The 24,618-nt window shown below is 33.7% G+C and overlaps 1 protein-coding gene across 4 annotated transcripts in view; it reads left to right on the top strand.

Annotated features, from left to right (window-relative positions):
* Nucleotides 1–24,618, top strand: part of TANK (TRAF family member associated NFKB activator) — a 90,644-nt gene that overhangs the window by 53,493 nt on the left and 12,533 nt on the right. For 2 of the 4 annotated variants that reach the window (XM_036023397.1, XM_028509275.2), the window contains exons 3-4: nucleotides 3,462–3,573; nucleotides 4,540–4,658. The exons of 1 other annotated variant lie outside the window; for it this stretch is intronic. In XM_036023397.1, coding sequence (XP_035879290.1) covers nucleotides 3,462–3,573; nucleotides 4,540–4,658 — 231 coding nt within the window. The remainder of the gene's footprint in view (nucleotides 1–3,461; nucleotides 3,574–4,539; nucleotides 4,659–24,618) is intronic. One more of the 4 variants, XM_028509276.2, reaches the window with a different exon arrangement.

Below are 24,618 nucleotides of genomic sequence, written 5' to 3'. Positions count from 1 at the left end.
AATATGTGTGGACAACCTTTTTAATAAATTTAAGATGTGTCCTATATTTGATCACCATTGTTTTAAGTTTTGCTTTTGTACACTAAGAAAGATACAAAGTGCATTATAGCACAAGTACCTAAGTACCTGCTTTTCCTCTTTAGATGCTGCGTAGACCACTTGTTTTGCTAGTCTTTAGAATTGGAAGGAGTGTCAAATACACAGAAGCCAGAGTCATCTTGGCCAGATGGTGTTTGATACAGATGGATGGTTAGTTGTCATGCAGATCTCTTAGTTGGTAACTTGTTGCTGCCATCTGACTCAAAGAATCATTCACACACACTGGCTGTCAAAAGCATCTTCTCTTCTGTCTGTTTTAGCTGTCATGTCTGTGCTCTGTACAGAAGTGTTGACAAGACATTGCTGTTGTACATTTTCAATGTGGTTGTTAATTTTTTCTGTTTTATGGGGTCTTTGATAGTGCTGGGGTGCACTTGGCTTTGTAAATTTTTTTTAATACTGTGACAGTGCAATAATTATCTGACCTTTTAAAAGGACTTTTCAGGCTATAAGTTTATTCATATCTGTTCAGTGAGCATAAGTATTTAATTTTTAAAAAAACCTTTTCGTTTCTCTTAGTTTCCAAACATAGCAAACAAACTGAATTCTACTGTTTAATTTCCAATTTGATATAATATTCTCTGGACTTCCCTCATGGTCTTATAGCCAAATTTTATTGTTTACTATTTTCTGAATATATATTTTTCTCCTCTTAAATTCTTACCTTTTTTCCTGAAAGTAAACGCTTCCCTTTAAAAAAAGTAATAATAATCTTCAGACATTACCTATCATTTGCATCCATATTCTTAAACTTAACTTCCTTTTGTCTTATTTACCTACTGACCTTGTCTCCATTTTTCCTGTTTCCCTTTCAGAAGAAAGCAAAGCCTTTTCTCTATTCTTTCAGGTCACTTGTGAAGGCATATCTATTGCTCTGATACTTTTTAAACTATCACTATTTAAATATACTATTTAAATAAACAGTGTATTTGTTCAAGTAATATTTACTGAGCATCTCAATATGTGCTAGACACTCTGCTGTACTCTGGAGATTACAGGACAAAATAGTGTTTGCCCTTGATGAGGCCATAGTTTAAAGGGAAATTTAATATCTATAATATAAGTATATAGAAAGAACAGTGAGAGAACATGAACCACTGCTTTTCTGTTTCCCTTGGTGTACTTCCAAGGTATTAGTTTTTAAACTATTACAAAATTTGCTTGAGTTTATGAAGTATTTTGTTAAGTGGTTTAAGAAATAATTCAAAACTTCAATTTGAAATAATTGTTGATCTGTTGATTTTTCCAAGCTAATATGAATACATTTTTAACATGATTCATTTATTATTATATGTGCAGATGTGCTAAAGTATGTTTTTAAACCAGAATCTAGAAGATGAAAATTACATGCCAGAGCCCTGGCTGCTGTGGCTCAGTGGGTTGAATACCTGTGAACCAAAAGGTTGCTGGTTTGATACCCAGTAGGGGCACATGCCTGGGTTGCAGTCCAGGTCCCCAGCTGGGAGCTTTTAAAAAATAAGTAAAATCTGGAAGGAAGGAAGGAAGGGAGGGAGGGAGGGAGGGAAAATTACCTGACAGAGGCTTTCTGAGTTGGTTCCAAAGGAAAATACAGGTCAGTTCATTTTTCACTGAGATGAAGAAAATATATAGTGGATGGAGAATGGGCTGAGGCTTAAACAACCTACACATTTATTCTGGGCCTATCTCTGACTAAGTTTTTTGTACTGGTTACTTAATGTTTGGATAAGTAGAATGTACATATATATCAAAATAGTGAAAGAATGGGTAATTATTGGTCATTGTGATGAGCTTTGAGTTCTTTGGAGAAAGTTCTAAGTATACAGAAATAGATAGAGAAGACTTACATCAGTTTGCTGAAACCTCAGCCCTGGAGGCTGTGTGTAATTTAGGTAAATTTAAGGTGTTACAGAATTTGCTATAGACATTTGAATCCTTCTTTCAGTCAACCTACCCACTCTTTCTAGGTCCTTGAATGAAAATTTATATAGGAATAAGATGTCATGTCCTAGGAAGCCTGGCCCTAGACTGGATTTGGTATCTAGGGTTCAGTTATACACATAGTCACAGGACATAGAGTGCACATGGACTTGCAGGATTTATTCTTCTATTAATAAAATGTACTTGGATTTTTTTAACTTGGATTCTTTATTTCCTTTTTTTTTCAACAAGCATGTACTGAATGAATACTTTCTATGTATAAGTTACCTTGCAGAGCTCTATGGGAATATCAAGTTACATTGTATAAGACTACTTTCAGGTGGCATGTACATCACTTGGGTTATTTATCAGCTCTGTCAGTTATCATGTTTGAAATATATTATAACATTTCACCTTTTATTTGGGAAAATGTGGGGTTTTGCTTTAGTTTCTTAAGCTAATTTATTTTGGGAATGTAGGAACATATGTATAATTTATAATGAACTTTAGTCTTATTGTTTTCTGCAACTTTGAACTTTGATCAAGAGTCAATTCAAATCAAATATTTAGTATCTACTAAAGGACTTTATGAGATTATTAAGACACCCCATCCATCTCACATTTCAAGGAATTTATAATTTAGTCATTTGTTTCTTACCTGGTAATACAAATTGGTAAAGAATTCTCTATTATTTTGGTAATAAGTTTTTAAAACTTTGTACTAATTTGTTGATGCAACATTTTCAAATTCTTGGAGGTTTACAGTATTTGTATTTTCTAATGCAAACTTTGTCTTATTTCACTGCTTAATTCTCATAGCTATTGTGATAAAATGGCAAAATAAATGGATTTCAAATATAAGAGAAATTGTGGCATTTAAGATATCCACTAAAAATTAACCATTTTTTGAAGTCTTAAAATGTTTAGAAATGAAGTTTGTGATCAACAGAATTTTATAATTTGTACCCCTCCCTTTGGTTTTCATGTGGTAGTTATACCCATTTCCTTTTTTATTTTGCCCTCTAAAAATAAATTCAAAACTGTGATTATTTAAAAGACATGAAATCTTTGCTCTTTTGAGTTAGTGGGTATTTTTATAGAAAACTTTAATGTAACATTATTTTATTATTTATGCCTTTTTTGTTATCATTAAGGATTAAATTCTAAGTTACAACTTTTATCCTAACCGAAGGACCAAGAAATCCTATATATTGAACTCTTTAAGTGAAATTTTCTTTCTTTAAGATGATTTTTTAAATTTTACAGTGTTTCAAGTGTTTTAAATCCCAGATGTTTGTAATGATTATAAATACATTGCTGGAGCCAGTGTTTAGCTCATAAATAAATGCTCAATATCTGGGAAATAGCAATATGGGCAATTCATATCTATGTAATTATTAATAGACAAAAAATATATGTACATATCTGTCAGTAAATATCAGGCTAACTGGTTTTTATGTCAGCAGACTGAAAACTATGAGCAGAGAATACGTGAGCAACAGGAACAGCTGTCACTTCAACAAACTATTATTGACAAGCTAAAATCACAGTTACTTCTTGTGAATTCCAGTCGAGGTATGTTCATGCTAATTTCTTACATATTTCTTCAACCACTTCTAGAAAAAGGTGGAAGTCAAGTTTTTCTAATTTATTTCCCCATTATTTCTCTGATGTACATATTTAGGAAATATAAAAGTGGACATTCACATGCTCTTAAGTTGATAAAACTTTCTAGAAGACAATTTGCTAATAAATAGCAAAAGCTTATTAAAATTTGCCTTTTAAAACACAAATTTAAATTCTAAGAATATATTTGTTCAAGTACTCAAAGATATGTATTCTGGGATGCTCACCATGGTATAATTTATAATAATAAATTATTATAGCCAAGAAAAGTGATGATAATAGATTAGCTTATTAACATGACATATACTCATGATACATAGCAAAATGAGCAAAATGGGATACAAAAATAAATTTTATTTTATGCAAAAAGATTCTTATGTGATATATATATGAAAAACTGGTAATATAAAATAAAATATTAACGGAAATAATAGAAAATAAAATTATAGCTTATAGCTAGCTTTTATTTTTTTATTTTTTTTAGAAAATGTCTACATTTTCTAATTTTCCTATAATAAGCATGAAGTAGTTATGCAAATGAGTATGTTAAACAAGTAATACATACCTGAAAATACAACTTATGTAAAACTTTAATTCCAGTTGTTCATGGTTAAACTGTAAAGAGCATAATACTAGTTTTCTAAATTCTATATATTTTGTACACCACTAATTTTGATAGAGTCAGAGTTTTGTGTGTTTAGTAGGAATGAAAACAAATATGAAGCAAATATGCTAAAATCTAAATGAGAAAGTCTAAATTGTCAAAGGAACTATTTTTTACAGAAATTTTAAAATTCATAGTTTACAATCTCTACTCTTTAAAATTAGGAATTTGGGTTTGTATTCTATTTACATTTCCAGTAGTACCAAAAACAAGGGTTTCCTACTTAAGTCCAAGAGGGTTTTGTTTTACAGATAACAGTTATGGCTGTGTTCCCCTGCTTGAAGACAGTGAAGCAAGGAAGAATAATTTGACCCTTGATCAGCCACATGATAAAGTAAAATCAGGAATACCAAGAGAAAAAGAATCAAAGGTAGATTGTGCTGCTGGCTTATTCCCTAAAGGAAATAAATAAGAAATCAGGTTCCATAGCCTGAATTATTTAGTCAGTATTGTATCATAATTTGGGTGGGCAGGAATGGGAGAGAAAGTGGACAAGAAGATTCTTTTCTACCCTAACTTTGCTTCTGCAAAAAGCAACATTCAAATGCTAATTCATAATTACCTCCTTTTATCTTCCTGAGTTAGATTCACCAGTAGAATTCTAAACAGAAATTCTGTATATTCAAATAAATGAATTAAATGGTCTTAAATAGAAGTACTATGTCCAAGTAAAATAAAGCATTAGGTTTCATATTTTCTAGTATTCTCTTTTTAGGCATTTAACAAAAAAATTTATGAAAAAATAAGAAATTAACCTAAGGTGGGTAGTAAGACAGAGATGAGTCTGGATTAGAAAATAGCATTCTAATTTCTTCATCAATTGCCTGTGCTTAAATTTAGAAGGAAAAAAGAATCTACCTAACCAGCTTAAGCAAAAGTCTTCATTGAAGCAATATAAAAAGAAATATTTCATACCTGCAAGGAGATAGATACACGTATGTTCATGCTATGTTGATTGGACAACCTAAACATCCATCAGTAGCAGAATGGTATATCTTTACAATAAAACACTTTAGAAAAATTAAACCAATTCATATATTAATATGCCTAGATTACAAAAGAAATGTTGAGTAAAAATGAAAATGACCAAATAACACCTGGCCAGTGTGGCTCAGTGGATTGAGCACCAGCCTGCAAACCAAAGGGTCGCTGGTTCGATTCCTAGTCAGGGCATATGCCTGGGTCACGGGCCAGGTCAGGACCCCAGTTGGGGTGTGAGAGAGGCAACCATATATTGATGTTTCTCTTTCTCTCTTTGTCCCTCCCTTCCCCTCTGTCTAAAATTAAATAAATAAAATCTTAATAAATAGTCTATTTTTTTAAAAAAGAAATGACCAAATGATAAAAGGGATTAATTTATATAAATTTTTAAACATATAAAATGTAATGACATTGTTTATAAAAACACAGATGTAGTAAAAATATAAAAACACGGACAGGAAGTGTACACATTTTCTTTAGAAAAATGATTACCCTCTACAGTTAGTTGGTGAAAGAAGAGAGTGTGACTCTCAGAAGTCAGTAAAGGGGTTTCAATTGTATCTGTAACTTTTCTTTTTTTAAAGAAAACATCTGAAGTAAATAAAAATTACATCTAATTTAGAAAATATAGGCCAAATCAAGCAAATGAAATTAAAATCTTTTCCATTGGCTTGTTATAGCTATACTTACGGAATCATAATTAAAATCACTTTTAGTTAATAAAAATGAAATCCTTTTCTAAAGATCTTTGATTGAACTAAATATATTAGGGTTCTTCCAAAATGAAAAAAAGTCCGTATTGTTTGGTCTCAATTTTATAAAATTATGTATCTTTATACAAAACAAGAACTAGAAAGCAGTATACAGAAATGGCTAAGATAATGGTGAAATTTATTTTATCTATTTTATCTATTTTTAATATACATTTGTATATTAGTCCTCTCAGAAATGAATTAATTTCTAGAAATCACATTCCCAATCAATCAGTTGGCCTAACCTTTGTAATGAATTAATTAATAGAAATGCTTTGAACCAATAACAGAAGGAAGCTACTACTAACCACCCACAGTCCTTTCCTCCTCCTGTTTGGTGGGTAGACTGAGGATTTCTTTTCTTTAGAATATTTTGTTTAGGATTTGGTTAGAATATTTGAGAGGAGCTAAGACCTGTGGATATTATGGCAAGTGGAAACTATTGCCGCCTTGGAAAATGAGACAGAGAAGAGAAATGAGGGGTATGTTGAAGGAAAAGAGACCCTTATAGAAAATTTTATTTGAAAACACAAACTTTATAGTTCACTTTCTGTTCATGCTAATCCTATACAAACAGAATTCAAGAATCTTTTGGCTCCTGAAAGGATATAAAGTCAAGACAACAGAGCTGTATCATTGGATGACTTAGTACTCTGCCTGTAGTTTAGAGACATTAGAGAAGTACTCAATTTAATGGAAAACCTTTCACCTCTTGCACACCATGTAGTTTGCAGTCTTTCTTGATGAAATACAACTTGGCAAAGGGGATGTTTTATTAGGTATCATGTCATATGTATAGAAAGTATCCTAAACTTACCTCAAAACTCAACAAGTTAAAACAACAAATATTTTTTATTTTTTTTAATTTATTTTTTTAAATCTTTTTGTTTATTTTTAGAGAGATGGGAAGGGAAGGAGAAAGAGAAGGAGAGAAACATCAATGTGTGGTTGCCCCTCATGTGGCCCCCACTGAGAGGCCTGCAACCCAGGCATGTGCCCTGACTGGGAATTGAACTGGCGACCCTTTGGTTTGCAGCCCATGCTCAATCCACTGAGCTACACCAGCCAGGGCTCACAACAAATATTTTTTAAAGATTTTATTTAAAAAGAGAGTAAGGGAGGGAGAAAGAGAGGTTGAGAAACATTGATGTGCCAGAGATACATCGATTGCTCCCCCCCCCCATGTCCCCAGCTGGGGAAGTGGCTTGCAACTCAGGCATGTGCCCTGACCAGAATTGAACCAGCAACCTTGGTGTGCAGAAAGACACTCAACCTGCTGAGCCACACCACTCAAGGAAAAACAACAAATATTTATTATCTGTTTCTATGGATCAGAAATTGGGGAGTGACTTACTTGAGTGGTTCTGATTCAAGATCTCATGTGATTGAAGTCGGGATGTAGACAAAAGGGTTTAGTTCTGAAGGCTTTACTGTAGTTGAAGGATCTACTTCCAGGAGGGCTCACTTATCAGATTGTTGGTAGGAGACCTCACCATGTGGATCTCTCTTCACAACCTGGCAGCCAACTTCTTCAAAGTAAAAAAGTAAGAGATCTAAGAGAGAGAACAAGGAGTAAGCCACATTGTTTTCTATTATCTAATTTCTAAAAATCACATACCTTCCCTTCCACTTCATTCTGTTCATTAGAAGTAAGTCACTAAGTGCTCCAGAGGCAAGAAATAAGTTCCTCCTTTTAAAAGGAAGAGTAGACATTTTAAAAGCATCACAAGAATTGTAGATTGTGATACAGAAGAAGGTACCAAATATCAAGGGTGCGTTGGGGGGATCTAGTATTTAATTCACCATATGATAAATACTTATGAAAGGTAAAGAAAGCGGAATTTAATAATGAGTTAACTTCCTAATCCTATCATTATTAGCTCAAGAAAGAAATATCATAATTTATCATCTTAACAAGTTCAAAAATTCTAATATGAATATAAACTTTCCAGAGGATAATAGCTGAGCGGTGCTTTACTGGTGCATGTTATTACTAATTCTTTCATATAATCAATTTTAAAAGTTAAAAATCAGAATAACTGTAATAGCATAATCAATAAAGTATAATTTAACAAATATAAAATAAAAGTATATGTAAAAGTACAAAAAAATTTAAAAATTAAAATGAAAAATATTTGTATATAGGTAATCAAATAACACTAAAATGCACACACTTATTCTTGACAAAGGTTATTATCTCTTGTTTATAGGATACTATTGTCAGAGTTAGTTACATATGATAGCAGTTATTGAAATAATACATTTTGTATTTTAATGTAAATATAAATTTTTTAAAACTAGAATTTTAACATACTGAGTCATTTGTATGGTGTTAGAAATAAGATATTTTTATAATACTGCTTCTGGGAATCACTTCATTTGCCAAACTAAATGCTGTACTGGGTGTCTAAGTATAGATAAAACTGTTTGCCCTCATCTTTCTATCCCACTTTTTGTTGTGGCAGTTACACAAAAGCATAGAGTGTTTTAATGCAAGAAGATAAGTCAAGAACAATAATATAGAATACATAAAGGAATTTAGCAATATTTGTACATTTTCTTTACTCATTTATTCAATAACTCTGAACTGCTACATACCTGACACTGTCAGCCACTAATAGAAAACAGAGATATTGTCCCTGCCCTCTGGCTTGAAATTTAATTTAAGAACTAAGGTAGAGATTATTGAATGTCGTAATGTTATTTCAGATCCTACGATCCAAGACATAAAGTAAATGTAGTATGAATTTATTTGAACTTTTAACTGTTGAGATTATGTGTTCCTGTGTCCAAAGAGCTGATTTTATGTTTAATTTCTGATTTTCTATATATATTTGTAATATATTCTTTTTTTATTGTTGTTCAAGTACAGTTGTCTCCATATTCACCCCACCACACCATCCTGCTAATATATTCTTTATATATGTCATTTTTCATCTGAATGATATGCTTTAAGGAAAATTTTAAAAATATGAAGAATGAAGTTGTGTCTTTAAGTCACCAGTTAGTGGCAATATTCTGATGTGGCCGTCCTTACGACTACATCAGCAGGGGTATGGTAGCTTTGAGGAGCAGGGAAGATTTTGTAGGTTTAGAATTTAAAACAGTGAAGGTAGTTGTGGAGCTGCCATCTTTACTAACTAAACATTAAGGAAATGTGCTGGCAATTGCAAGTCATATAGACACTGATGTTTGAAGAAAGCTAATGTCTAAAAATTCACCTGTCAGTCACTTACACAAGCAGTATGTATTGCCCATTCTTGCTAGTCAATGTCAGGAATACAAAAAAACAAAAAGAGAGAGAGAAAAGATCTGTCCCCTTTAAGGAGCTACAGTCTGGTTGGAGAAACAAAGATTTGGAGACCCAAGCATTATAAGACAATGTGAAGTCCTAATTATATGACAAAATAAAATCCTAATTATTTTTTGGTACAAATAAAACATATAGGCCCTTATTTTAAAAATAAACATTCTCATTGACCTGAAGGTAGACTTGAGCAGGGGCTCAACATTTAGTTCAAGTAGAGAAAATAAAACAAATTCTTACTTGCCTGTATCTTTTTTTATTAAATATTTTATTGTTATTTTATTAGGGTTGTCCCAATTTTCCCCCTTTGCTCTCCTTTGCCCAGCCCACCCCCCACTCCCACAGTCATGCCCCACACTGTCGTTCATGTTCATGGGTCATTCATACATGTCCTTGACTATTCCTTCCCCTTTTCTCCACCTTTATCCCCCTCTCCACTTCCCTCGGGTCACTTTCTGTTCCTTGTTTCCATACCTCTAGTTCTATATTCCTCATTAGTTTATTTTGTTCATTAGGTTCCTTTTATAGCTGAGATCATATGGTATTTGTCTTTCACCACCTGGCTTATTTCACTTAGCATAATACTCTCCAGTTCCATCCATACTGTCGTGAAAGGCAGGAGTTCTTTCTTTCTGCTGTGTAGTATTCCATTGTGTAAATGTACCATAGTTTTTTGATCCACTCATCTACTGATGGATACTTAGGCTGTTTCCAGTATTTGGGTATTGTGAATAGCACTTCTATGAACATTGGGGTGCATAAATTCTTTTAAATTGGTGTTTTAGAATTCTTAGGGTATAATCCCAGCAGTGGAATGGGTGGGCCAAAAGACTGTCCCACTTTTTTTCTTTTAGTCTTTTAAGGAAATTCCATTCTGTTTTCCACAGTGGCTGCATCCATCTGCAGCCCACCAATAGTGCACTAGGGTTCCCTTTTCTCTGCATCTTTGCCAGCACTTGTTATTTGTTGATTTATTAATGATGGCCATTCTAACTGAGGTGAAGTGGTATCTCATTGTGGTTGTAATTTGCATCTCTCTGATGGCTCGTGATGTTGAGCATCCTTTCACATGTCTATGGGCCCTCTGTATGTGTCTATTCAGATCCTTTGCCCATTTTTAATTCGATTGTTTGACTTCCTGGTGTTGAGTCATATAAGTTCTTAATATATTTTGGAGATCAAACCGTTGTCTGATGTATCATTGGCAAATATGTTCTCCCATATAGTTGGTTCCCTTTTCATTTTGATGATTTTTTTAGCTCTGCAGAAGCTTTTTAATTTGATGTAGTCCCATTTATTTATTTTTCCTTTATTTCCCTTGCCCTAGGAGATACGTCAGTAAAAATATTGCCATGTGGGATATCTGAAATTGTTCTGCCTATATTTTACTCCAGGACTTTTATGGTGTCACCACTTATAATAATAAGTCTTTTATCCATTTTCAGTTTATTCTGGTGTATGGCGTAAGTTGGTTATCTAGTTTCTTTTTCTTTTTCTTTTTTCTTTTTTTTTTTTTTTTTTTGGCATGTACCAGTCCAGTTTTCCCAACACCATTTGTTGAAGAGGATATTTTTACTCCATTGTATGCTCCTGCCCGCTTTGTGAAATATTAAATGACCATAGAGACATGGGTTTATTTCTGGGTTCTCTGTTCTTTTCCACTGATATATGTGTCTATTCTTATGCCACTACCAGACTGTTCTGATTACAGTGGTCTTGTGGTATAGTTTGATATCAGGTATTTTGATCCTTCTACTTTGTTCTTCTTAAGATTGCTGAGTCTCTACAGGGTCTTTTTTGGTTCCATATAAATTTTTAGAGTCTTTGTTCTAGATCTGTGAAATATGCCATTGGTATTTTAATAGGCATTACATTGAATCTGTAGATTGCTTTGGGTGGTATGGACCTTTTAATGATATTAATTTTTCTAATACATGAACATGGTATATGCTTCCATTTATTTGTATCTTCCTTAATTTCTTTCTTTAGTGTTCTGTAATTTTCCAAGTACAGTTCTTCTACCTCCTTGGTTAAGTTTATTGCTAGGTACATTATTTTTCTTGTTGCTATAGTAAATGGGTTTTTTTTCCTCTAGTTTCTGTTTCTGATAGTTCATTGCTGGTGTACAGAAATGCCCTCGATTTCTGAATATTGACTTTATATCCCACTGTTTTGCCAAATTCACTTATTAGGTTGAATAGTTTTTTGGTGGAGACAGTAGGGTTTTCTATGTACACTATCATGTTGTCCCCAAATAATGACAGTTTCCTTCCTTTTTTCCAATTTGGATGCCTGTTATTTCTTCTTCTTGTCTGATTTTTGTGGCTAGAACTTCCAGTACTATGTTGAATAAGAGTAGTGAAAGCCAGTATTCTTGTCTTGTTCCTGATATTGAGGGGTATGCTTTTTGTTTTTTACCATTGAGTATGATGTTTGCTATAGGTTTCTCAAATATGACCTTTATTATGTTGAGTTGTGCTGCCTCTATTCCCACTTTGTTGAGTGTTTTTATCATAAATGGGTGCTGGATTTTATCAAATATTTTTTCAGCATCAATTGATATGATCATGTGATTTTTCTTTCATTGTTTTCTTTTCTTTGTTTATGTGATGTATTATGTGTATTGATTTGTGAATATTGTACCATCCTTGCATCCCTGGGATGATCCCATTTGATCATGGTGTATGCTCTTTTTAATGTATGGCCAGTAATTTATTGAGGATTTTAGCATCTGTGTTCATCAGTGATATTGCCCTGTAGTTTTCTTTGTTTATTGTGTCCTTATGTAGTTTTGGAATTAGGATAATACTGACCTCATAAAAAGATTTTAGGAGTCTTCCCTCTTCTTGAATTTTTTGGAATAATTTGAGGATAGCAAATCCTTTAAATGTTTGGTAAAATTCACCTGTGAAGCCATCCAGTCCAGGGCTTTTGTGTGCCAGAAGTTTTTTGATTACTGCTTCAACTAGTGAGTTGTTTTGGTCTGTTCAGGCTTTCTGCTTCTCGATTCAGTTTTGAAAGATTGTATGTTTGTAGAAATTTGTCCATTTTGCCCAGATTGTCCCAATTTCTTAGCATACAAATGTTCATGGTAATTTCTTATAATCCTTTGTGTTTCTGTGGTATCAGTTGTAACTTCTCTCATTTCTGGGTTTTTTTTTTTAAGATTTTATTTATTTATTTATTTTTAGAGAGGGAAGGGAGGGAGAGAGAGAGAGAAAAACATCAATGTGCAGTTGGTGGGGGCCGTGGCCTGCAACCCAGGCATGTGCCCTGACTTTTCTGTTTTTATTTATTTGGGTACCCTTTTTTTCTTGATGAATCTGGTTAAAGGTTTGTCTGTTTTGTTTATCTTTTCAAAGAACCAGCTCCTGAATTCATTGATCTTTTGAATTATTTTGTAGTTTCTGTGTCACTTAATTATGCTCTGATCTTGATTTTTTTTCTTTCCTTCTACTCGCTCTGGGCTTTGTTGTTGTTCCTCAAGTTTTTGTAGATGTAGGGTTAGGTTGTTTATTTGAGATTTTTCTATCTTCTTCAGGTGGGCCTGCAATGCTATGAACTTCCCTCTCAGGATTGCCTTCATTTGCTATGGTTTTGGGTTGTGTGTTTCATTTGTTTCCAGATACTTTTTGATTTCTTCCTTGATCTCATTGTTAACCCATTAATTATTCAATAGCCTGTTATTCAGTCTCCATGTATTTGAATGTGTTTGAGTTTTTTCCTTGAGGTTGGTTTCCAGTTTCAAGCCATTGTGATCCGAGAAGTTGCTTGATATGATTTCAGTTTTCTTGAATTTGTTGAGGCTTGTTTTGTGTCCTATCATGTGGTCTGTCTTTGAAAATATTCCATGTGTGTTTGAAAATAAAGTATATTTTGGTTTTTTAAGGTAAAAGGTTCTGTGTGTGTCAATTAAGTCCATTTGATCTAGAGTGTAGTTCGGTGTCTCAATTTCCTTGCTGATTCTTTGAAAGATCTATCCATTGTTGACAGTGGTGTTAAAATCTCCTACTAAGAGTGTGTTCCTGTTGATATCTTTCTAGAAAACCTCCAAGATTCCCCTTACATACTTGGGTGCTCCTATGTTGGGTGCCTCTATGTTTACAAAGGTTATATCTTCTTGATGGATTATTCCCTTACATGTTATGAGTATATTCCCTTAAGAGATTTAATCTCTCTTTATTGCCATTGTTTTGAAATCAATTTTGTCTGATATAAGTATTGCTACCCCAGCTTTTTTTTCATGTCCTTGGAATATTTTTTTCCATCCCTTCACTTTCATTCTGTGTAGGTCTGTTGTTCTGAGGTGGGTCTCTTGTAGACAGCATATATGTGAGTCCTGTTATCTTTTCCATTCAGCTATACTATGTTTGATTGGAGCATTTAATCCATTTATATTTAAGGTTATTGATAGGTTCTTATTCATTGCCATTTAACCCCCTTTGTTCTTGTGTTTCTCTCTCTCTTTTCATCTTCTTAAAGCAGTCCCTTTAGCATCTCTTGCTATACTGGTTTGATGGAGGTGTATTCTTTTAGCCTTCTTTTGTCTGGGAAACACTGTATTTTGCCTTCCATTTTAATTGAGAGCCTTGCTGGGTAGAGTAGTCTTTGCTTTTCTTTTTTAGATTTTATTTATTTTTTAGAAAGAGGGGAAGGGAAGGAGAAAGAGGGAAACATCAATTGGTGGTTGCCTCTCACACGCTCCCCACTGGGAACCTGGCCTACAACCCAGGCATGTGCCCTGACTAGGAATCAAACCAGCAACCCTTTGGTTCGCAGGCTGGCACTCAGTCCACTGAGCCACACCAGCCAGGACAGGCCTTTGCTTTTTATTAGTAGTTCCCTTGTATGTTACTAGCTGTTTCTCCCTTGTTGCTTATATCTTGGTAATGTGTGGATAGGTACATAAACTTAAATTGTCTCCAAGATTTAAATGAAAAAATAATTCTAGCCCTGGCTGGTGTGGCTCAGTGGATTGAGCACCTGCCTGTGAACCAAGGGGTTGCTAGTTCGAGCCATTTAATGGCTCAGAGTAGAGTGCTCCCTACCTTTTTATTATAGACAGCTCTTCAGTGAGAGGCTTTTACTTGTGCTATGTTACTCCAGCTGTTATATATGACAGTTTCAGCAGGCAGTGTAGGAACTCTTCTGCTTTCTGGCCTCTGTAGCTTATAAAATACTAGCCTCACTGGTCTAGGTCTTGGATGGGATTCCCACCCTTGAACTGTTCATATCATATACAGTGGATTTCAAGTGCAGCTCCCAATTAGTGAGTTACATCTGAACTTTAGTCCCCCATAACGTTGCTCAACACTCTAGATACTTTCTCTATTGCATGTCTCTTAGACTATGTTTATTGGTTTGTAAAATTGTTGTATATTTTCCAAGTACCTGGTTTTATATATATTGTAAAAGTTTTAAAATAGAGTGCTATATACAGGTATATGATAAATAATGTTTTTTGTCATTTAAACAAAAGTTAGAAATTAGACCATTTGTCAAATATGTAATTACCAAGTGATTTCTGTGGAAAAGGCAAGTCTAATTATGTCATCTGAACATGTGGTACATTTCTTAAGAGAGGAACTTGGAATAAATTTGACTACTTATGTTTATTACACAACTCTGTAAAACAAAATGCCTTATAGTGCTTTATGTTTGATTCTTTCTTTTCATCATCTTTTACTCAGTAGAAACAGTGATTGTGCCCACTATACAGTGGCACATGTTAACCTAGCCTAGGCTTACAGAAAGCTGGAAAAACGCACATGTGCACCCATGTGTAGTACTTCACCTTCTCTGTCAGAGCAGATGTCCCATTGTCCCTGTTTTGTTTCTAGAGACTGGGACGAATATACCTTCTTTTTTTATATACATATAACACTTCTAAATTATTCCTCTTTGGAGACTTGTCTTTGTTTATTGACTCTCTGGTAGAATAACAATTAGAAAAATAATTAGCTTTAATCAGTTCATTCACTAAAGTTCAAAGTTTGTTCCAATTTGTCACAATAAATATATCACAAGAAGAAAAAATACCAAGGTATTTTAATATCTACATTGAAGTTTCTTTGGCAAAAATTGTTTTCAGAGATTGATTATTAATTCATCCTAACCCTTTCCTGTTTTTCAATTCAATACATCATTTTAGGGTTTTTGAGGAGATAAGAAAATGAGAAGTGGTATATCCCTTTTTAAAATCTCTTCTCTGGTTTTTAAGCAAATTTGAGTGTCTCTAGTGTGTCTTTTCTCCTCTTATTTTCCCCAATTATCCCCTTTCTAACATTTCCCATTTTTATTTTTTCTCTGTGTTCCAGAGCCCACAAAACAGCTTGTATATTTTATTCAGCCCTCATTTCTCTTGACAAAGGCATGAAAGGCTGTTCTTTCAACCTTAGTAGATTAGGACTAGCCCCTCCCCAAACAATGTAGTTGCTCTTATTAACATGTCATAATCTGTTATCCTATGAATTCTCAAAATTTGTTTTGAAGATGTTTCTTTTTCATTGTTATGAAATGTTTCTGCATTAATCTGTTATAATATTTTGTGGGGTTTTTGGTTTTGTTTCATTTTTTGGTTAGATTTCATGAAGAAAATCTATCCTCACAGATATGTAGTTGGGAAAGGGAAGAGTATTTTAGTAACCTTTTTAGAAATTATGGATGTTCTCTGATACTAACCCAAAACTCGATAAATAGTAGTTTCGCAAGTGTTAGTTGCAGTATAAAAGCTGAAACTAATGGACTTTTCTACTACATTAAAAGCCATTGGCCTGTCTTATATTTTTAATGTATTTCCTCCATATGCATGACTACGTAGCATCATGAATTTAGTCATTGGTTCATTAAACTATGCAGATCTTCCAAATTCTGACTTATTTTATGATATATTTAAAAATCATAAGTAATAGGATCACTGATCTTATGAGAAAAGTTTTTTCAGTATTAGATAGCTGTCAAGCTTACTGTAATGGGTACAAGTTTTCCAAAATTTTAATTTTCACTTGAAAACTTAAATTTTTTTCATGGAAAACAAACCTTGTCAGTTGGGTTTTTTTAAAGTCAGAAGTTAACTTCATTTGCTTTTGAGAAAATGCCTGCTCATCAGTCATTCTATCAAGTAAAAATAGCATTCCATTTTTAAAAAGTGATTAGTTCATCTTGTAACTCAAAATGTTACACTAGGTGCTTTTCCCCAAGACAACCTTATACTTCAGTATGAAACAGAGACCCTTTATGTATATTTCCCATTTTGTCATACAGAATGTTAGATCTTAACTTGGGAATAAATTCAATAAATCTTTACAGCCTCACCAAGGACATTCTTGGTTAAAACTGACTCTTCTTTTTAAACTGGCAATGTGGCATTGAAGAATATAGTGACTACAATTTGGTACCATGGTCTTAGTCATACTCATGCACCAGCAGTTTTACTCACCCATCACTTTTGCATCATCAGTGTAAATGCCAACACAGTAAAAAAAAAAAAAAAGGCAAATAACATCTAATAGTATTGTGACAGTAGTTGACCCCAGGGATTTCAGAGTTTGGATTAGATTTTACCCTACTTACAAGCTAATAAGTTAGACAGTTATTGCTTCATGAATGATGGAAGAAGATACAAGACTCCTTGTTCAGAGGAAAACATCTTTATTATTCATAGCACAGCAACCTGCAAGAGCATTATATTTGCATTGGTACCACCTGGGGGTGATGTGGTTGACTTGGATGGGTGATGGGATGTTAAAGGACAGGGACATTGAGTTTGACAATCACAGCATTTTATAGCAAGCAGTAAAGCAAGTTTTCCCTCTACGAATGCAACTCTGAGAAATGTCCCAGGCCTTGTATTCTTGATATGCAAGCAAAAATATGCAGGGGCACCCAGGGCCCATGCAGATTCTCTCTTGCCAACACTGGATCTCTTAAAAGGATCTTAGGATTCCCTGGGATCCTCCCGAGGGATCCTAGACCGTATTTTGAGAACCACTATTCTCAAAATGTGGTATAATTTTATAAGATTATAATTTCCTGTTATAAAAACCATGTTGTCTTTTTTTCTCACTAAGTTGTTTGCTCTTCATCCTACAGAAAAAAAAATTGTCATGCTCCAAGAATACTCTAGCATCTCTTCAGGAACTCTTTATGCATGGAGGTCATATTGCTTGCTCATCCGTTCTTTTCACATTCGTTGGATAAATAAGTACTTTATGTCTCTATACTTTAAATCATGATACCTGTAATTAATCCTGTTTACTTAGCTATACCTACTACATTAAATCTAGAGCAACTCTGAATTTTGACTCTATTCTGTTAAAAGATATTGTAGGACCTGATGCATTTCCAGAGGTGTTCCACAAAACCCTACACTTGTGAAATGCTGCATACTATGTACTCTGTGGTCATTTTAATGGCACAAGAGTGTATTATAGGATCTAAAATCACAGTAAGAAAACCACTTAGCTTCCTTTAACCAAAGAATCCCTAGCTAGCACTTTTCCCAGTATTTATTTAACAGTTTGTTTTAGATTTATAGTCCCCTCTAAGCTATTGCTAGAATTTGGCAGGGGAGTGGAAGGGAAGTCTCATCTAAATTTTCATTTACACCTGATATTAATGCTCTTAGTTGCTTGCTTAAGTAGTCTTGCTGTTATGAAAGCCAACTTTTTCCCTGAAAGGTTTTTTGTTGTTGTTGTTGATGGACATCTTTCCATACACTTGATGTTTTGCTCTAAGGTATAAATATAAATATATCCTACAATTCTAATAAAATTAGCTATTATAAAGTATATCCCAGGCATTCTGTGTGTCATTAACCTGTGATTTTTTTTTTCCCTGATAAGTCCCTTTTGGAAAGCTAAATAATTTCAAGATGGATATCCTTTGTTTTCTTTCTCCCATTGTGTTTACGAATAGTGGTATGATTTTTTATATTCCAACTCAGTTTTCATCTAAGTAATTCCATATTGAAGGGTTTACACACTCTTATTTTTACTTCTAATTGCTCTCCACTATTAACATTAAGGGCAGCATGTTTCCCTGTACTAATGGGACAAGGGGTCACTGACTTCTTCATATTCCCTTAAAGTATCATCTGGAACGTATTCCTGCTGGATGGCCAGATGGTCACAGTAAATCTTCCTTTCCTTCTTGCCACTGCCAATGGAACATTGTCTCTTCCTCTTTCCCATGCTGTAGCCTCTGAATCCCCATTCCTGTCCCTAGCTCTTGCCTCTCACCTTCTGATGAGAATTTTTATAAAGCTGAATCTAAAATTTCCTCCTGTCTTTCTGATAAATGTCTATTCCTTTTTGATAAGAAGATAGATATTGATAGTTTGTTGTTTTTACTAACTTCTTTCTTGGCAAAATTAAAAGTTGGTAGCCCTTTGTCACACCCATAGCCTTGTTTTGGATTTTACTATTCTAGAAGGGCCTTATCTCAGTATCTTTAAAGTTTTATCTTTCCTTAAGATTCTTTGATGCTAAAAAAAGGGAAATGAAGATTTGAAGTTTGAACAGGATTTGAGGAAAAGGTGATTATGAGTATATTGTGTTTTAATGTGTGGTGGTCTACTGTGCACATGGTGGTCTACTGAACTCTAAGTGAGCATGTATTAGATCAAAAGGGAATTGAGAATGGCTGTCAAGAGAGAGGGTGAGCTTGAACACACAGACTTTAGGGATGAGTACTCAATAGCCTTGATGTGAGAATGAATGATAAGAAGGGTATATGATGAGGGGAGAACAGTATACTCATGTCTGAACCTTAGAGAATACCCACATTTATGTTCTAGAAAGGACCAATGAAAATACTAAAACCTTAGATGAAAACATAAATAGTCCACTGGTAACCAAATAAACAAAATAAGCTTCAAGGAGGAGCTGCTTAGTAGTGTGAACTACTATCAAATGAGCATTAAACAAAGTAAGAGCTTTGGGAAAAGCTATTGGATTGGTGATTAAATCATCTCTGGAAAATTTTGATGAAATTTCAGAAGAATGGAGGGATTTGAATAAACAAAAACTAAGTTTGGGAGTTCAATTTCTGTTATGAAAAAGTGAGTACCAAACAAACCAATCCTCTACAAATCAAGAGTAATAACTCTGGACAACATACGAAAAATCAACTACCTGAAGACTTCAGAGACTGAACTCTGCACATTCTGATAGGGAGTCAAAATGTGGAGCAAGTAATGGCTCAGCATCAATTCCCAGTTTCCTGTGCTTTTATCCTAAGGGTAGCCAAAGTTTTAGTGGCTGAAATTCCAATAAAAAGCCCACCATTATTGTGGCTAGCAGAACCAGGAGGCAGAATGAGCCCAGAAAAAAACATGGTCACCATAGAGTGAGGGAAGAACCCCCAGAGAGGAGAGAGCCAGCAGAGAACTCTAAGTTCAGTGTTTAAACTCAGCCCAAGTCACTGGCTACTCCTTGAACCCATGTATTTGTGGGGGCATCCTGAAACTAGTCTGCAGCTCAGACTTAAAGTACTGAACTGAGATATGAGCTGCTGCTCTTCAAAGGAGTGGCAGTTTGGAGTCTGAGCCTAACCAACTTAATTGCCTGGAGAAACAGAAACATCCGCACCCTCTGGTATCGTAACACAGTGTCTCTACAACATAGTATTCACAATGTTCAGGGTACAGCCCAAAATTATTCAACATATGGAGAGTAAAGATAATGTGACTCATTTTCAAGGGAACAGATACCAACCACAAAATGATCCAGATATTGAAATTATCAGACAAGGATTTCAAATCAGCTACTATAAATAAGCGCAATCTTCTATTAGGAGATGGGGAAGACAAGGAAGGTTGTTAAGGTTTTGAGAGGATAGATTTAACTGTAAGGTACTCCATTGTCATGTTGTCAAACAGTTAACTTATAATAGTAAGTTTGAGAAATAATTAGACAATGAAATTTTGGTTAAGAAATTATTGCCAAATTATCCCTGTCAACAAATGAACTGGTTTGGCAAAACCTGAGATACTTATCTAGGTTATCTTGGGTTGTAAATTTCTACTTGACATTCTTGAGTACATGCACACACACACACACAGACACTCAAAGGCCATACCAAAACCTCCTGCCCCGCAGGCAATATTTAAACAGTTTTGGCTTAGAACCACTCTCGAGTGAGAAATATATTTGTTTCATGACAGGTTTTAGAAGCTTAAAATTATTTTGTATCAGTGCAACGTGTACCTGTTCCCATTCTATATCTACCTCCCCATGCTAGATAACTTCACTTCTCTAATAGCCAAGCCCTGTGCCAGAAGTTAAGAGCCTAGGCTCCAATTGCAGCTACTTCACTTACTGGAACTGTAGACAAATTATTTGAGCTCTCCAAAGCCTTATTTACTACAGTAAACTTGAAAATCAAAATAAAGTACTTAATTCACAAGATTATGTACATTAAGTTAAAAAATACATGCAAGTTGTTTAAATATCCATTTTCATGAACATATTTTCTGTTCTTCATGATAATAGTATATCATAAAATTTGTGGTTAATGGAAAGGATTTTCCTAAATCAGTTCATTTTAAAATCTAGTGTTTGGAAAAGAGGTTAGGGTGATCATGGAAAACCTTACTTTTTTAAATTGGTCATTTAAATTATTTATTGTCTATTTTGCATTAGAAGGCATTCTTGCAATTGGATACTTCTTCCCATTGAGAAAAATAAGACATCCACAAGGAGAACCTAATACACAGTGGAAAAGTATTAATCTCACTCTGCTTCAAATTAACTTCATAGGATTGAAATTATACTAATTGTGGCAATACTGATAAAGGATTTTAACTTTTTTTTTAAAAGTATGTTTTATTATAGCATTGAATTGGTAGAGCTTTTTTGGGATTTATATTAAAACAGAACCTTGTAAAGAACTTGGAAGTAATTGGGGTATTTAATTTTATTTTTTATATTGTTTATTTTCTTGCCACTTCCTTCAGAACTCTGGGATGGATCCCATTTTGCCCTGGAATTGTTCCCAAACTGGCAGTGGGTTTGCCTAGCACACTGCATCATGCAGCTCAGGCAAGGCTCCTAGGATTTGTGTCTTGCTAGATTTTCAGTAATGTTAATGAGGGTAAGAGAAATGAAGGTTTTACATAGCCATAAAACCTTATTATAAATACAGTTTCCTTGTATTTTATAAATTTGCCTTTTGTCAAACTTCCTTTTATTATGCTTCTATATTTATTCTTATCGAATCTCTTTTTTGTTTTTGTATTTTTTCTGTTCCTATTTTCTACTTTAATCCTTTCGCTGTCATCCCTTTTCTCACTAGTTCAGCAGTAGTTAGTGCTTGACTTTAACCACAGCATCCTTGTCTCAGTGTATCTAAAACTGGTAAGTAGCCACAGGGTGTAAAAGTAGGGTTACAGTTGTTAGTGCACCAGAGTTTATTCTTGTATTATTAATTATTGTATTATTTTCCATATGAACATCTGTAAACCTAATTTTGCCCCACCCTGTATTCTACGTCAGTTTCTTCTTTATCATTTCACTCTTAGTTTCAAAAATCTGAGTGATAAGTGAATTCTTATTTTCTATTTCTTTTTCAACTGTTCATTTTTCCTTTCTCTGTAGAAAATTTTATCAGGCTCCTCTTTATTCCAGTTTATATTCCCTCTGCTAGTCCATCCCATCTCACTTCAGCTTATTTCTTAGTGTACATTGTTCCAAATAAGAGCATAGTTTTAAAAGCATAATTTTATTTTTTTAAACATAACTCTATTAAGCCTCCTCCAGAAAAAAAATCAAATGCTGACTACACTTGGTGCCTGACCATGTAAAAATGAATATTCCTTTTGCATGCAGAAATCTCAACTAAAGTTCAGAGGCAATCTTTGATATGAACACTGGAATAAAAGTGATAATCATCACTATAGTCCAAATATGTATCATTGAAAACTTACCACCTATATTCAATATTAGCTTTTAAAGTTTCAATTCCTTCCATATGAAAGAATAGACATTACATTGTAAGTTTATGATTATCCTCAGAGATTTCAGAACTCAATTTAATTTTGCTAACTTTAGTTGTATTTAAAAAAAACATGATTCTGAGTTTAAATTTTTCTTTGCATTTTTTTCCTCCACCTTTATGGAGGTATAATTAACAAATAAAAATTGTATACCTTTACATTGTAGATGATGTTTTGATTTATATATATACACACATTGTGCAGTATCACACTCTTATTAATATATTCACCACTTCACATAGTTATCTTTCTTTTTTATTGTAGTGAAAACATTTAAGATATACTCTCAGTAAATTCAAGTGTGCAGTATAATAGTATTGATTAACTGTAGTCACCATGTTATACTTAGATCTTCAGAATTTTTTTATTCCATATAAGTGAAACTTTGTCCTCTTTGACCAACATATCCCCATTTCCCCAGTCCACAACCCTGGCAACCACCATTCTGTTATAGTCTACTTCCATGAACTTGAGTTTTTTTAATTCCACATACAAGTGAGATCATGCAGTATTTGTCTTTCTGTTCCTGGCTTATTTCTCATAGCATAATATCCTTTAGGCTCATCTATGTTGTCTCAAATGAGGGTTTTTTTCTTTTTTAAAGTTGATATATTCAGCCTTAAAATATTCTCTATATATGGGTATAATATCCTACTATATATGTATATATATATCAGATTTTCTTTATCCACTCATCTACCAGTAGACACTTAGTTTGAATCCATACCTTGCCTTTTGTGAATCATTTCTGTGTTATTCAAATTGGTTTATAAAAGGAATAAAATACTTTCACTTTTGCTACCAAATATTTTAAAAGTTAGGCATTAGGAAAAATACACATTTCTATCTTTGAGATGTTGATATCTAACAAAACCTGGACTCCCAACAACAATAGTTTTTATTACCTTTGCATAAACAATAAACCTGGCTTTGTCCTAATGAAATACTGGCCATCTGAGGGTTTTTTTTAACCTTCTTAAATATTACTGCTTATTCAAATAGCCCTTGAACATATATTTTTATATAATATCCATCTCTGAGATGGGTAAATTGATTTACATATACTAAGAAACTGATTTATATATACTAAAACAAAATTCTCCCAATTCACATAACAAGGAATTTAAGGAATCATTTCACAGTATCTTCCAACTGTTTCAAATGGGTTTGTCTTAATGATTTAGTTGAATGATTATCCAACGCCATACTGGAAGTGTAAGTGAAAAGTACGATGTGTAAAACTCTCATTTCAGTATTCATTCCACAAGTTCAGCATTTCCAAACTAGTACTTGGAACAGTTTATAATGTTAAGTATTTTAAGTTTTAGTACCTCAAGATAAATTCATTTGTTGAATGATTTAATGTTTAAAATCTCCTAAAACGTAATGTTCAAAGATCCCTTGCTTTCTTATTTGAAGTTGCAATAACTTAACTTCCTGTAGTGCAGGGTCCATCTGGATAATATTTGAGAGTAGAAAGAAAAATACAAATTATCTCTTCTAATGTTTATGTACACTCTGAGATGCTCAACAAACTGAAAAAATTTATTAAGATAAATTAGCATTGAAAAGAAAGTCTGAGTTTCTGGAAGTGCACTATACTAATCCCAAATCCTTTGAAAAAATAATGAGCATTTTCAGAAAGTTGTGTCAAATTGCTGCAGTGGAAAATAACATGCCCTGGCTAGTGTGGCTCAGTGGATTGAGCACCAGCCTGCAAACCAAGGGATCACAGGTTCAATTCCCAGTGAGGGCACATTCCTGTGTTGCGGCATGAGAGGCAACCACACATTGGTGTTTCTCTCACTCTTTTCCTCCCTCCCTTCCCCTCTGTCTAAAACTAAATAAATGGGTTTTTTTAAAGAATATAACATTAACATGCTACATTCATTGAAGATAAATCCTACTTGTCCTTTTTCTAAGTAATGTGTTAAAAGCTTCCTTTGTGAAATTTTTCCTAGGGATGCTGAGGATTTAAGATTTTTATTTGAAATATATCAATAATCAGTAATACTTTTCTTTAATAATAATAAAAATAATAGTAAGCAGAGCTGTATTTCTAACCCCAAAGAAGGTGAAGACCTTAAATACTTAAAAGAAATACCTCAAAGAGTGAGTCTTCCCTTTACGTCCTGCCAGTAAACCCAAACAATCTCCCACATAAATTTTACCCACACCAGTAATCAAATCTAAACATCACAGAAGTTGACAGTTATTTGTAAAGCCAAAGATGTGTGATTCTTTTCCTACCTTTTCCTCCATCTCCTCCCCAACCTTTACCACCTTATCTTTTAAA

This window comes from Phyllostomus discolor, chromosome 4 (assembly GCF_004126475.2).
Source record: "Phyllostomus discolor isolate MPI-MPIP mPhyDis1 chromosome 4, mPhyDis1.pri.v3, whole genome shotgun sequence".
NCBI classification, from domain to species: Eukaryota; Metazoa; Chordata; class Mammalia; order Chiroptera; family Phyllostomidae; genus Phyllostomus; species Phyllostomus discolor.
This window is presented reverse-complemented; position numbering and strand designations above follow the sequence as displayed.